Source organism: Mustela lutreola, chromosome 6, assembly GCF_030435805.1.
Source record: "Mustela lutreola isolate mMusLut2 chromosome 6, mMusLut2.pri, whole genome shotgun sequence".
Classification (NCBI taxonomy): Eukaryota; Metazoa; Chordata; class Mammalia; order Carnivora; family Mustelidae; genus Mustela; species Mustela lutreola.
The window spans coordinates 24,547,386-24,561,913 of record NC_081295.1 but is presented as its reverse complement, the minus strand read 5'-3'; the positions used below and the strand labels follow the sequence as shown (position 1 = coordinate 24,561,913).

The 14,528-nt window shown below is 38.7% G+C and overlaps 1 protein-coding gene across 3 annotated transcripts in view; it reads right to left on the bottom strand.

Moving 5' to 3' along the window:
• PDSS2 (decaprenyl diphosphate synthase subunit 2) overlaps positions 1-14,528 on the bottom strand; it is a 259,683-nt gene that overhangs the window by 100,673 nt on the left and 144,482 nt on the right. For all 3 annotated transcript variants that reach the window (XM_059176957.1, XM_059176958.1, XM_059176956.1), the window contains exon 3: positions 1,948-2,146. In XM_059176957.1, coding sequence (XP_059032940.1) covers positions 1,948-2,146 — 199 coding nt within the window. The remainder of the gene's footprint in view (positions 1-1,947; positions 2,147-14,528) is intronic.

The window sequence follows — 14,528 nt, the reverse complement described above, 5'->3', positions numbered from 1 at the left end:
TTACCTTCTCCTATGTGTACATAAAAAACCTGTAGATGAGAATGAGTGAAATTAATCTGGAAAAACAGGCATTTGTCTACAAGTTAGGTTTCATTTTTTTCAGCAGATTTTATGCTTCCTGTTTTCATGTGGTTAGTGATACCAGTATGGCCAGTATGGCCTCTGCATTTTGTGCAAATTACACATTCCTTATCAACTTTCTCAGTACTTTAAAAAATGAAATGTATAGTTTTAGCTTATTGCTGCCAAAAGGGTTTATTGCAAAAATAAAGTGCTGCCAAACAATAAAATAATTATAGGTTTATATTACACAAGCCAATGTGCTCAGTTTACTCCCTACCCTCTCTGATCGGTCTCTATTTCCCACAGGTCTTCACCGATGCCCTACTTCTTACCTTACTCTGTTTCCCACTGGACTTTGGGACTGGTACCTAGTAGCTTGGTGACTCTTGTAGGCCATAGTACATTTGGGAGATACATCAAGTGGCCAGCTGGGGCAGCAATGTCAAATACTTCTACACCCAATACAGGAAGAAGTTAATGGTTAATCTAGACATTCATTGCACTTTGTTCTATGAGCAGCTGCCCTGTGTTCTGTTCTTGATTGGGAGGTATATGAAAGGGTTGGGAAAAGAGATGAATTATTGCTGGTTGTCCTCCAGATTTAACATCTACATGAAAACATTCTCCATTGTATATGGGTCTCCCATTCTACTAGCCACACTAGACAAAAACTGAGGCAGAGGTTGGAAGTATAAAGTAGACATCTATGAAACCCATCCTGGCTCCTCCTAATGTAATTATTAGTAACTGTTCTCTGTTAAAAGAAGAAAATCCAAGACAAATGTTAAGTCATTTTGGAATTCTGGGACAGTGGACTTACACTGAGACTCTCCTTAGCAAACGAGGATGTACCCTCTCTTGACTTTCAGGTGAAGGAGATCTGCTTTTCTCTGTCTTCCTCCTCCTCCCTTCCTATTGACCAGAGGAAGAACATGATGGCAGCTATCCGGGGCCAAAATTACAGAGTAAGATAGGGATGGCAGAGCAGAAGACAGAAAATGCCTTTGCTCTTGACTTTGGAGAATCAACCCAAGACTATACTGTCTAGTCCGGGATGTTTTTACATGAAAAAGGATAAATCCTATCTTGTTTTGACCACTGTTATTTTATAACTAAATCTAACTCAAATTCATATACAAGGAATATCTCTACAATTTTCTAGAGAGCAGCTTGGCAGTATGTATCAAGAATGCTGAAAATGTCTAAACCCTTTGAGCCACTTTTAGGTACTTATCTGAACAAAATAATCTGGAAGGAGGGATACTACTGTGTAAAGATGTTTACTGCAGATCTGTTTATGACAATAAAAAATGAGAAGCAACTTAAGTGCCTAGAATGAGACATTTGTTAAATAAATGATATTACATCTAAATAACTGAATATTATGCAACCACTAACAAATTTGTGAAAAATACTAATAACATGGGAAAATACCCACATCATAATATGAAGTAGGAAAAAATAGGCAGGACTATACATGTAAGTTCTTATACATGTAAGTTCTCACCTATGTTACAAAAAATTCACATATATAAAGGTAGGAGTAAGCAAACAAAAAGCTTGAAAGGAAATACATCACAATATTAATAACAGTGATTATCTCTGGATAGTGAGGCAATAGAGGTAATATATGTTTATATATATATATATTCTCTCTGTTAAATATTTAACAGTATTCTATAATGAACAAATCATTATAACCAGAAAAAACCCGAGTTAATTTCAAAATTCTTTGCTCGCATTTACCAGCTTTACTGGTGTTGACACTCCACCACCATCATTACAATTTTACTGAGCATCTCCATGCGGGGAGCTACGGCAGTGGGGCGCACAGACCTCCACATCTGAAAGTCATCCAGACACGAGTAACCTGCCCGCCATTACCTTGGTGTTCTGCAGCAACGCTAGTCCATTGCAGGCATTTGCTAGAAGAAAGTCTCCACTCAGGATAGCTATTTTATTTCCAAACTGCATGTCTTTCAGTGGTCCATCAGAAGATTGCAGCTCATTTAAATTTACTATGCCACGATGCACGAGGAGAGCAGTATGGATAAGTTCCGTGATCTCTGCCAAACTTCTTTGACTGAAACATGAAGGTGAGACTTGGCTGAGTGTCAAGAACACCACCGTATCAGTAATGGCAGACTTCAGTGCTCAACAGCAAACTATTTCAGTGACTAGTCCCTCTCCCTCTTTTTTTTTTTTTTTTTTTTTAAATTTTATTTGACAGACAGAGATCACAAGTAGGCAGAGAGGCAGGCAGAGACAGAGAGAGTGGGAAGCAGACTCCCCGCTGAGCAGAGAGCCCGACGGGGGCTCGATCCCAGGACCCTAGGATCATGACCCGAGCCGAAGGCAGAGGCTTTAACCCACTGAGCCACCCGGCGCCCCAAGACTATTCCTTTTTAATGAAGTTTTAAATAGAGGCCTCTCCACTGGATCCACTTGGATCTATAAGCAGATCTTGACATGTTCCTTCCCTAGAACATTCCTCCCCCTCCCTCTCATGAATAACCAGGACTCCCAGAGAGAAGCTGCTAGTGGGGCGACTCTCTACCGTTCCATTTAGATACTCTGCTACCAGCATACCCTTCCCACCTCCGCAATTTTAGGATTTCTGAAATTCCCTTCTAGTACCTAAAGAAACTCCAGTTTAAGGGGGACCATAAACCTTGTCAGGCATTAAGTTAAACACTTTCATATGTTATCTTTTTAAATTCTAATCCAAAGCTATGGGATTTGAAGGTGAATAAAATGTGGTCTCTTTCTTCAAAGACCTTACATATCAGAATAAAAACCAAGATATATACCTACAGTAGTGAATAAAACAGAGAAGGTCCTGGAGAAGTTTATAGTATAGTACTGTTTCAGAGGGGATGTCAAGAAATGTTTCTTTTCTTTTCCCCTTTTGAAAGATTTTACATACTTATTTGAGAGAGAGAAGAGAGAGCTTTAGAGGGGGTTACAGGGGGAGGGGCAGATGGAGAGGGAGAAGCAGGCTCTCAGCTGAGCAGGGAGCCTGACTTGGGGCTCGATCCCAGGACCCCAGGATCCCATGACCCTGGGATCCCAGGACTCCATGATCATGACCCCAGCTGAAGGTAGATGCTGACCAACTGAGACACCTAGAAGAAAGAAATGTCTAAATATTTCTTTTCTTATACTTTTCTATACTTTGTACATTTTCTACAATGATAAAACCATTACTTTAAAATCATAAAAGCCCAAACAATTATTAAAATACTTAAATTTCATAACCATCCTATGGTAGGTATTACTAACTCCTTTTTATAGGTGAGAAAATCATTGCACACTGTTAAATGACTTTCCCAAAGGCATACAGTATACAGAGCTGGAAATCTGTTGGAATCGGTTACAGATGACTTCATGTGAATCGCACCACTTGGTTTCCATGCTCCTGTGTTGTCCTTTCCATGCTGACTCTGGGCTTAGCTGTGTGACTGAAACATACTTTGTCCCATCCATGTCATGTCTCCTCCTTGATTAACTCTGAGTTGAAGTTAATCTTCCTCTGCCTGGTCAGCTGGATGTCAGCAAATGTGGGACAAAGAAGATGGGGGAGTATTTTTGCATTGGGGGCTACTCTCTTGGAATGCTGTCCTTGAGAATGAAAGACAACATGCAGGGAAGAAAGCCCAGCTTTCCTACCCATGCTCACCCTCCAGCCGACCTACCAGCTAAATGTAGCCACATAAATAAATCCAGGAGAAATTAGCAGAGGATCAGTCCAGCCAACCCAAAGAACTATGAAAAGTAAAATGTTTGCTGTTTTAAGCCACCAAGTTTTGGGGCAGTTTGTTATGCAACAGATAACTGATAGGGACTTCAAAATCCAACCTATTTCCACTATACCAGGGTGTTCCCTAGATTGCCAGTTGCAAGATTTTAAAATTTTCTCTGAAGAAGGTAAAATTTGTGCTGGCCCTTGAATGACAGGTATGATTTCTACAGCTGGAGAGAAGGGGCAGACACAACAGTAGGAATTAGGAACCTCAGAATGATGAAGAATAGGAATCAAGATTGGGTGAAGGCAAGAGGGGAAAACATGACCAGAGGGTGAGGAGGTCATTTTGGTAAAAGCATAGGGTCTGTGTGGATAAGTGAGAAGTAGGAATCTAGAGCTAGATTATAGCAAGTTAAAGGGTCTGAATTTTGTTACACAGGCAGTTTTTGAGAAGGAGGGATGATATATATTTTTAAAGTGATTTAGGAAAAATATTCTGAAAGTGATATGTACAAAAATCTGAAAAAGTAGACAGTGAAAGTAGAGACATCAGTAAGGGAGGAAGCTATTACAAAGGCCCAAGGGAAATGTAACAAAGGGGCCTCACCTAAAGGTCAAATTTAAGCATTTGAACTAGGACAACCTTAAACATGAAGACAAATAAATATAGAATAATCAAATAATAAATATGAGACTTTTTAATCCTGTATTAAAGACTACTGAGAAATTAACAGAAAACATTTAAAAACAAACAAATGGAGCTAACATTTAGAATTAGCCTTTACAGGAGTGCCTGGGTGGCTCAGTGGATTAAAGCCTCTGCCTTCGGCTCAGGCTCAATGTGGCTCAAGCCCCACATTGGGCTCTCTGCTCAGCAGGGAGCCTGCCTCCCTATCCCCTGCCTGTCTCTCTGCCTACTTGTGATCTCTGTCTGTCAAATAAATAAATAAAATCTTAAAAAAAGAAAAGAAAAGAAAAATCACATTTTTAATTTCTTTTGTTAAAAAAAATCAAAATATGAAAAATGACCCAGTGGATATAAGGTACTTGATTTCAAATTAGGGGAGTAGGAGAACATGAACCAGTGAGTTAAATAGCTTCTAAATAAAGAATATATTCATAGTGTAGATGGAAACCTCACTACATCCCAAAGAAAATCACGAATGATAGAGGCTTAGAAGATTACTGAGAAGTTAACAGAAAACATTTAAAAACTAACAAAAGGAGTTAACATTTAAAATTATCCTAGGGCGCCTGGGTGGCTCAGTGGGTTAAGCCGCTGCCTTTGGCTCAGGTCATGATCTCAGGGTCCTGGGATCGAGTCCCGCATCGGGCTCTCTGCTCAGCACGGAGTCTGCTTCCTCCTCTCTCTCTCTCTCTCTCTCTGCCTACCTCTCTGCCTACTTGTGATCTCTCTCTGTCAAATAAATAAATAAAATCTTAAAAAAAAAAAATAAATAAAATTATCCTTTAGGGACTCCTGGGTGGCTCAGGGGGTTAAGCCACTGCCTTCGGCTCAGGTCATGATCCCAGGATCCTGGGACTGAGTCCCGCATCAGGCTCTTTGCTCAGCAGGGAGCCTGCTTCTCCCTCTGTCTCTGCCTGCTTGTGTGTTGTCTCTCCATCTCTTCCTCTCTGACAAATAAATAAATCAATAAAATCTTAAAAAAAAAAATTATCCTTTAAAAAAGTAACTAAGTAGCCAAGAATACTATATCCAGCTAGGCTATCATTGAAAATAGAAGGAGAGATTAAAAGCTTCCAGGACAAACAAAAACTGAAAGAATTTGCAAACACCAAATCAGCTCTACAGGAAATATTGAAAGGGGTCCTCTAAGCAAAGAGAGAGCCTACAAGTGGTAGATCAGAAAGGAACAGAGACAATATACAGTAACAGTCACCTTATAGGCAATACAATGGCACTAAATTCATATCTCTCAATAGTTACCCTGAATGTTAATGGGCTAAATGCTCCGATCAAAAGAAACAGGGTATCAGAATGGATAAAAAAATAAAACCCATCTATATGCCTCCAAGAAACTCATTTTAAGCCTGAAGACACCTCCAGATTTAAAGTGAGGGGTGGAAAAGTATTTACCATGGTAATGGACATCAGAAGAAAGCAGGAGTGGCAATCCTTATATCAGATCAATTAGATTTTAAGCCAAAGACTATAATAAGAGATGAGGAAGGACACTATATCATACTCAAAGGGTCTGTCCAACAAGAAGATCTAACAATTTTAAATATATATGCCCCCAACGTGGGAGCAGCCAACTATATAAACCAATTAATAACAAAATCAAAGAAACACATCAACAATAATACAATAATAGTAGGGGACTTTAACACTCCCCTCATTGAAATGGACAGATCATCCAAGCAAAAGATCAGCAAGGAAATAAAGGCCTTAAACGACACACTGGACCAGATGGACATCACAGATATATTCAGAACATTTCATCCCAAAGCAACAGAATACACATTCTTCTCTAGTGCACATGGAACATTCTCCAGAATAGATCACATCCTCGGTCCTAAATCAGGACTCAACCGGTATCAAAAGATTGGGATCATTCCCTGCATATTTTCAGACCATAATGCTCTGAAGCTAGAACTCAACCACAAGAGGAAGTTTGGAAAGAACCCAAAAACATGGAGACTAAACAGCATCCTTCTAAAGAATGAATGGGTCAACTGGGAAATTAAAGAAGAATTGAAAAAAATCATGGAAACAAATGATAATGAAAATACAACGGTTCAGGAGCGCCTGGGTGGCTCAGTGGGTTAAGCCGCTGCCTTCGGCTCAGGTCATGATCCCAGGGTCCTGGGATCGAGCCCCATCGGGCTCTCTGCTCGGCCGGGAGCCTGCTTCCTTCTCACTCTCTCTGCCTGCCTCTCTGCCTGCCTCTGATCTCTCTCTGTCAAATAAATAAATAAAATCTTAAAAAAAAAAAAAAAGAAAATACAACGGTTCAAAATCTGTGGGACACAACAAAGGCAGTCCTGAGAGGAAAATATATAGCGGTACAAGCCTTTCTCAAGAAACAAGAAAGGTCTCAGGTACACAACATAACCCTACACCTAAAGGAGCTGGAGAAAGAACAAGAAAGAAACCCTAAGCCCAGCAGGAGAAGAGAAATCATAAAGATCAGAGCAGAAATCAATGAAATAGAAACCAAAAAAACAATAGAGCAAATCAACGAAACTAGGAGCTGGTTCTTTGAAAGAATTAATAAAATTGATAAACCCCTGGCCAGACTTAGTATAAATAAATAAAATCATGAATGAAAGAGGAGAGATCACAACTAACATCAAAGAAATACAAACTATTATAAGAACATACTATGAGCAACTCTACGCCAACAAATTTGACAACTTGGAAGAAATGGATGCATTCCTAGAAACATATAAACTACCACAACTGAACCAGGAAGAAATAGAAAGCCTGAACAGACCCCTAACCAGTAAGGAGATTGAAACAGTCATTAAAAATCTCCAAACAAACAAAAGCCCAGGGCCAGACGGCTTCCCGGGGGAATTCTACCAAACATTTAAAGAAGAACTAATTCCTATTCTCCTGAAACTGTTCCAAAAAATAGCAATGGAAGGAAAACTTCCAAACTCATTTTATGAGGCCAGCATCACCTTGATCCCAAAACCAGACAAGGATCCCATCAAAAAAGAGAGCTACAGACCAATATCCTTGATGAACACAGATGCGAAAATTCTCACCAAAATACTAGCCAAGAGGATTCAACAGTACATTAAAAGGATTATTCACCACGACCAAGTGGGATTTATTCCACGGCTGCAAGGTTGGTTCAACATCCGCAAATCAGTCAATGTGATACAACACATCAATAAAAGAAAGAACAAGAACCATATGATACTCTCAATAGATGCTGAAAAAGCATTTGACAAAGTACAGCATCCCTTCCTGATCAAAACTTTTCAAAGTGTAGGGATAGAGGGCACATACTTCAATATCATCAAAGCCATCTATGAAAAACCCACCGCAAATATCATTCTCAATGGAGAAAAACTGAAAGCTTTTCTGCTAAGGTCAGGAACATGGCAGGGATGTCCATTATCACCACTGCTATTCAACATAGTACTAGAAGTCCTAGCCTCAGCAATCAGACAACAAAAGAAAATTAAAGGCATCCAAATCGGCAAAGAAGAAGTCAAATTATCACTCTTCGCAGATGATATGATAGTATATGTGGAAAACCCAAAAGACTCCACTCCAAAACTGCTAGAACTTGTACAAGAATTCAGTAAAGTGTCAGGATATAAAATCAATGCACAGAAATCAGTTGCATTTCTCTACACCAACAACAAGACAGAAGAAAGAGAAATTAAGGAGTCCATCCCATTTACAATTGCACCCCAAACCATAAGATACCTAGGAATAAACCTAACCAAAGAGGCACAGAATCTATACTCAGAAAACTATAAAGTACTCATGAAAGAAATGGAGGAAGATACAAAGAAATGGAAAAATGCTCCATGCTCCTGGATTGGAAGAATAAATATTGTGAAAATGTCTATGCTACCTAAAGCAATCTACACAGTTAAGGCAATTCCTATCAAAGTACCATCCATCTTTTTCAAAGAAATGGAACAAATAATTCTAAACTTTATATGGAACCAGAAAAGACCTCGAATAGCCAAAGGGATATTGAAAAAGAAAGCCAAAGTTGGTGGCATCCCAATTCCGGACTTCAGGCTCTATTACAAAGCTGTCATCATCAAGACAGCATGGTACTGGCACAAAAACAGACACATAGATCAATGGAACAGAATAGAGAGCCCAGAAATAGACCCTCAACTCTATGGTCAACTAATCTTCGACAAAGCAGGAAAGAATGTCCAATGGAAAAAAGACAGCCTCTTCAATAAATGGTGTTGGGAAAATTGGACAGCCACATGCAGAAAAATGAAATTGGATCATTTCCTTACACCACACACGAAAATGGATGAAGGACTTCAATGTGCGAAAGGAATCCATCAAAATCCTTGAGGAGAACACAGGCAGCAACCTCTTCGACCTCAGCTGCAACAACATCTTCCTAGGAACATCGCCAAAGGCAAGGGAAGCAAGGGCAAAAATGAACTATTGGGATTTCCTCAAGATCAAAAGCTTTTGCACAGCAAAGGAAACAGTTAACAAAATCAAAAGACAACTGACAGAATGGGAAAAGATATTTGCAAACGACATATCAGATAAAGGACTAGTGTCCAAAATCTATAAAGAACTTAGCAAAGTCAACACCCAAAGAACAAATAATCCAATCAAGAAATGGGCAGAGGACATGAACAGATATTTCTGCAAAGAAGACATCCAGATGGCCAAGAGACACATGAAAAAGTGCTCCATATCACTCGGCATCAGGGAAATACAAATCAAAACCACAATGAGATATCACCTCACACCAGTCAGAATGGCTAAAATCAACAAGTCAGGAAATGACAGATGCTGGCGAGGATGTGGAGAAAGGGGAACCCTCCTACACTGTTGGTGGGAATGCAAGCTGGTGCAGCCACTCTGGAAAACAGCATGGAGGTTCCTCAAAATGTTGAAAATAGAACTGCCCTATGACCCAGCAATTGCACTACTGGCTATTTATCCTAAAGATACAAGCGTAGTGATCCAAAGGGGCACATGCACCCGAATGTTTATAGCAGCAATGTCCACAATAGCCAAACTATGGAAAGAACCTAGATGTCCATCAACAGATGAATAGATCAAGAAGATGTGGTATATATACACAATGGAATACTATGCAGCCATCAAAAGAAATGAAATCTTGCCATTTGCGACAACATGGATGGAACTAGAGCGTATCATGCTTAGCGAAATAAGTCAAGCAGAGAAAGACAACTATCATATGATCTCCCTGATATGAGGAAGTGGTGTTGCAATATGGGGGTTTAAGTGGGTAGGAGAAGAATCAATGAAACAAGATGGGATTGGGAGGGAGACAAACCATACGTGACTCTTAATCTCACAAAACAAACTGAGGGTTGCTGGAGGGAGGGGGGTTGAGAGAAGGGGGGTGGGGTTATGGACTTTGGGGAGGGTATGTGTTTTGGTGAGTGTTGTGAAGTGTGTAAACCTGGAGAGTCACAGACTTGTACCCTTGGGGATAAAAATATATGTTTGTAAAAAATAAAAATTTTAAAAAAAAGTAACTAAAAGAAAGGAATAAAAACATATTTTATTAGTATCTTGTTCACTAATTTATAGTATCAACACTGTGAAAATCCATAAAAAAGTCATGTTTCACAAAGATCACACAATGGGACTGTCAGCAAGTGTGTAACTTAGGAAGGGTTAAGCACTGGACAGATGTTTCATTCAGTCAGCTTATGAAAGAACATAATAACCATGTATGCAAGAAGTTGTAGGTGTTTTGAATTACTCCGAGGCTGAAACCAAATAATTGTGAGCTTTTTAAGAAAAGCATTTATAATCATAAAACAGCATTCATTAAATAAATAGCAATCTTTAAATGCCACGTGGTCAGAATCAACAAAAACAATTGTAATAGTAAAAGTGAAAAGCCTTAATTTGTACAGTATGCCCCATTTACAAAGAACTTTCGTTTCTATTATCTACTTGTAATTCTAATTCCAGCAGGTCTAGGGAGGTTAAATACTTGATCAAGAATATTCAGTATGTAAAGGACAAAGCTGGAACTCAGAGCCACATTGTCACAATGACCAATGATAATTTAAAATGTTTATTTGCAAATGAACAGTAAATGAGAAGGGAAAAAAGGCCCAAGTTACCAATGTTACCAACACTGGTATATGCCCACCAAAACTTGTCCAATTTTGAACCCTAGTTCTAAGCACTACAGAAGAGAATTTTCCTTTCTTTCTTTCCTTTTTTTTAATTTAAGATTTTATGTATTTATTTGACAGACAAAGAGAGAGAGAGCACAAGCAGGGGAGCAGCAGAGGGAGAGGGAGAGGCAGGCTCCCTGTAGGGAGCCCGATGCGGCGCTGGATCCCAGGATCCTGGGATCAAGACCTGAGCAGAAAGCAGACGCTTAACCAACTGAGCTACCGAGGTGCTCCAGAAGAAGATCTTCTAGGAGAAAATAAATTATGAATAGATTTGACTCCTTTTGTTCATAATAACTTGGAAAAGTAATCAACTTGCTTCCCAATCATTTGATCAGAACCAACTCAAGTGATTTAGACGGTCAGGAAATCTGGATAACAGTTCTGCTTCTGCCTATGACATCACACAGTTCAGGGGCAGATCTCTTAAACTCTGAGGTGTACAGTCTTCTCATCACTGAAGGAGAAACAATTCCTTCCAGTTCCCAAATCCTATGATTCAGGGATTGACTGACTAACTGACTGATTTTAAAGATTTGATTTATTTATTCGACAGACAGCACAAGGAGGGGAAGCAGCAGGCAGAGGGGGAAGCAGCAGCAGGCTCCCTGCTGGGCAAGGAGCTTGATGTGGAGGGGCGGGGGGCGCTAGATCCCAGGACCCTAGAATCACATCCAGAGCCAAAGGCAGTTGCTTAACCGAATGAGCCACCCAGGTACCCCCAATTCAGGGATTTAAAAGTTAGCTAGACTCGGGCGCCTGGGTGGCTCAGTGGGTTAAGCCGCTGCCTTTGGTTCAGGTCATGATCTCAGGGTCCTGGGATCGAGTCCCAGGAGGAGCCTCCTCCTGCTTCCTCCTCTCTCTCTCTGCCTACTTGTGATCTCTCTCTCTGTCGAATAAATAAATAAAATCTTAAAAAAAAAAAAAAGAAGTTAGCTAGACTGGCAGTTAACAGTTACAAAGAGACCAAAATATTGCTATTAACACTACTTTTTTATAGAAAATAGAAATGAAATGATTTGTCATCTTTGAAATCTGTCCTGCAATTCCACTATCTGGTAGTGGGCTCTCAATTTCTAAGATTTTATCATCAGATAAACAACTCCAGATCACATTATGCCAGAGTAAAATTTAGCGTATAGCAGAGAAGCAGTGACAGTATGAAAGAATCTGGGAAATTTTTCTTCTCATTATCTTATTCCTGTTTTAGCCAACCAAAGCAATCTAGTAAACTTTCAACATACTGGGTTTTAAAAATTATCTTAAATAAAAGTCTTCATGCCATTTTATGTACATATATTTTCGTACTCTTGGGTATTTTTCATGCTAAATCTTGATTGGAAAAGAGTCACAAATGAATACCACTTATGTTAAATAATCAGAGTAGGGAAGTAATTACCACATTGAATGAAACTGAGGATTAATCAATGTTTCTACAAAAATTTTCACCAAATCACTTTCTTTCAGTTACACTTAACAACTTCATCTGTTCTGGTCCATTTTTTCCCCAACATTTCTCCAAATTTTTTTAGCATCCTAGGTTTTAGATGGGATGATAGCAGCCATTGCTAGTCACCTATCCATTTTTATGTTCCTCACTACCAATGTACCTTTGATTATATATGGAGTGACAATGGACCCACTTAAAAATACCTCTCCAAGATCCCCTGAGGCCAGTAGTGATCATGTAGCACAGTCTGGCCAAAGATTGTAAGCAGAAATCTACTAGGAGGAGCTTCTGAGACATCTCCTGAGTTCCTGATGTTAGGGGACAGAGTCAGTTGGTGTGTTATGTACTTCTGGAAATTTGGGCTTACCCTTTTTCCTGTCTGGAAGATGACCCAAATACTTTCCTGCCTAGAGGATGGCCCAGAAGAGACCTAAGGATCCTAAAGGTGGCCCCCAACCTAAAGACGGTAGAGCAGAAAGAACAGAGAAGCTCGGGGCCCTAATGACTTACTTCTTCGAGGGCTATACCAGCTCTGATGTGTTCACCTCTAGACTTCTTGTTAGTGGAGATAAACACTGCATTCTTTTAAGCTACCGTTGTTAGAGTCCTGTTATGTGCAGCTAATAGCTTCCTGAAAGCTATGGTTAGTAAAAATTGTACCATAAAAGATAACAAAAATATTTTATGTTCATATTTATGTACTCTGGCTTTATTCACTTAGTATTTCTTAGAGAGTCCCTGGCTGGTTTGGTTGGTGGAATGTGTGATTCTTGGTCTTGGGGCCATGAATTGGAGCCCCACACTGGGTGTAAAGATTACTTAAAAAATTTTAAGAGTTTTAAAAAATAATTATCTCTTGGAGATAGTTCTACACCGTTTACAAACAGAGAATCTCCCTTCTACCTACCATTTCTACAGAAGTCTACTGTATGGGTGAGCGACACAACTTTTTTTTTCATACAACTTTTGTTGCTACAGGGTGAGTGATAAATATATTTTTGTATAAAGAATTTTTAGGACTCAGTCCAAGTCTTCCCATACTTTCCTAGAGTTAACCCATTCTGTGCTCGAAAGTTTCTGAACAGAGTGTTACTTACTGTACTATCCTATAATTATTTCTTTAGTCATCTATCTTCCTGCTACCCTTCTCCCTCACTGCACTGTAAATTATACTATCCCATTTCTCTAGGCTGCCTACAAATGTTTGTTAAATGAGTAACTCTAATTATCAGTCAATTTTATAAAGGTATAGTGTATTATTATGATTCTTAGTTTCAAAAGGGAAGGATGATATCAACTACAAAGTCAGGTTCATAGAATCAGAGTTCAAAGTGACCCCAGAGGTCAATTAAGCTCAATTAGCCCCATCCAGGGATGAGTATAACTACCTCACAGGAACCAGGTCTGCTGAATAAGCAGTTTTAATTATTAGAAATTGTCCTTTATCTTAACTTGAAATCTTTTCAAATGTTTTACATGTTTAAGCTGGCGTTAAAACAGTAGAAGGGTCAATTGTGTTTCATTACACAGGCAAGGGAGATAAAGACAATGAAGCCTTCTTTCCTTTTTTTTTTTTTTTACCTTTTTCTTCCTCCTTCCCTCCTTGCTTTCCTTCTTTTTGAGAGGTTAAACTATAGCAAAGAAAAGTACAGATAGTAATATAACAAATACATAATATTCCATTTGGAAATAACAAAGGTTTATACTTTGTCATTTTTAACTGTTTTTAAAGATGCATTTTTAAAAAAACCTTTTTATTCTGAGAATTTTTAAATATACCGAAGTAGAAAATGTGGCATAAAGAACCTCTGTGGGCTCTAATCTTGCTTCAGCCGTACCTTTCACTCTTCTTGCCGACTATTTTGAAGTAAATGCCAGGTATCATCTCATTTCATCTGAAAATACTTCAAATATCCTATTTTTTTAAATGCCTAAGAGCAATTATGGTTCCAACTTACTAAATTATTTATTATTAGAAATGAAAAAGATCAGAAATTAATTACTAAATTAATTATTACTTTGAACCAATTAACTACTGTATGCTAAGTATTTCATGAAAAATAATTTTGCAAGCATAACAATAATTCAGTTAACAGATTAATAAATAAAATGATGTCAAACTCACAACAGCTTCTGAAGTAAGCATTATTATCTCTACCATACAGAAGGGAGATGGGCTGGTAGGCTAACTGACTTGCTCAAGTTCATATAGCTAGTGAACTACAGAGCCACAAGCTTGGGGCTCTTTAAATTGTTAGGGAAAAGATAGATTATTTCTACAGAAGATGTTATCACAAATGGCCGTCAGTTCAGGGAAAAAAATAATAAAGTTATATACCTACCTTGCATCATAGATAAAAATATATTTAGATAGATTAAAGATCTAAATGTGAAAAACTAAAAATTTAGGAAACC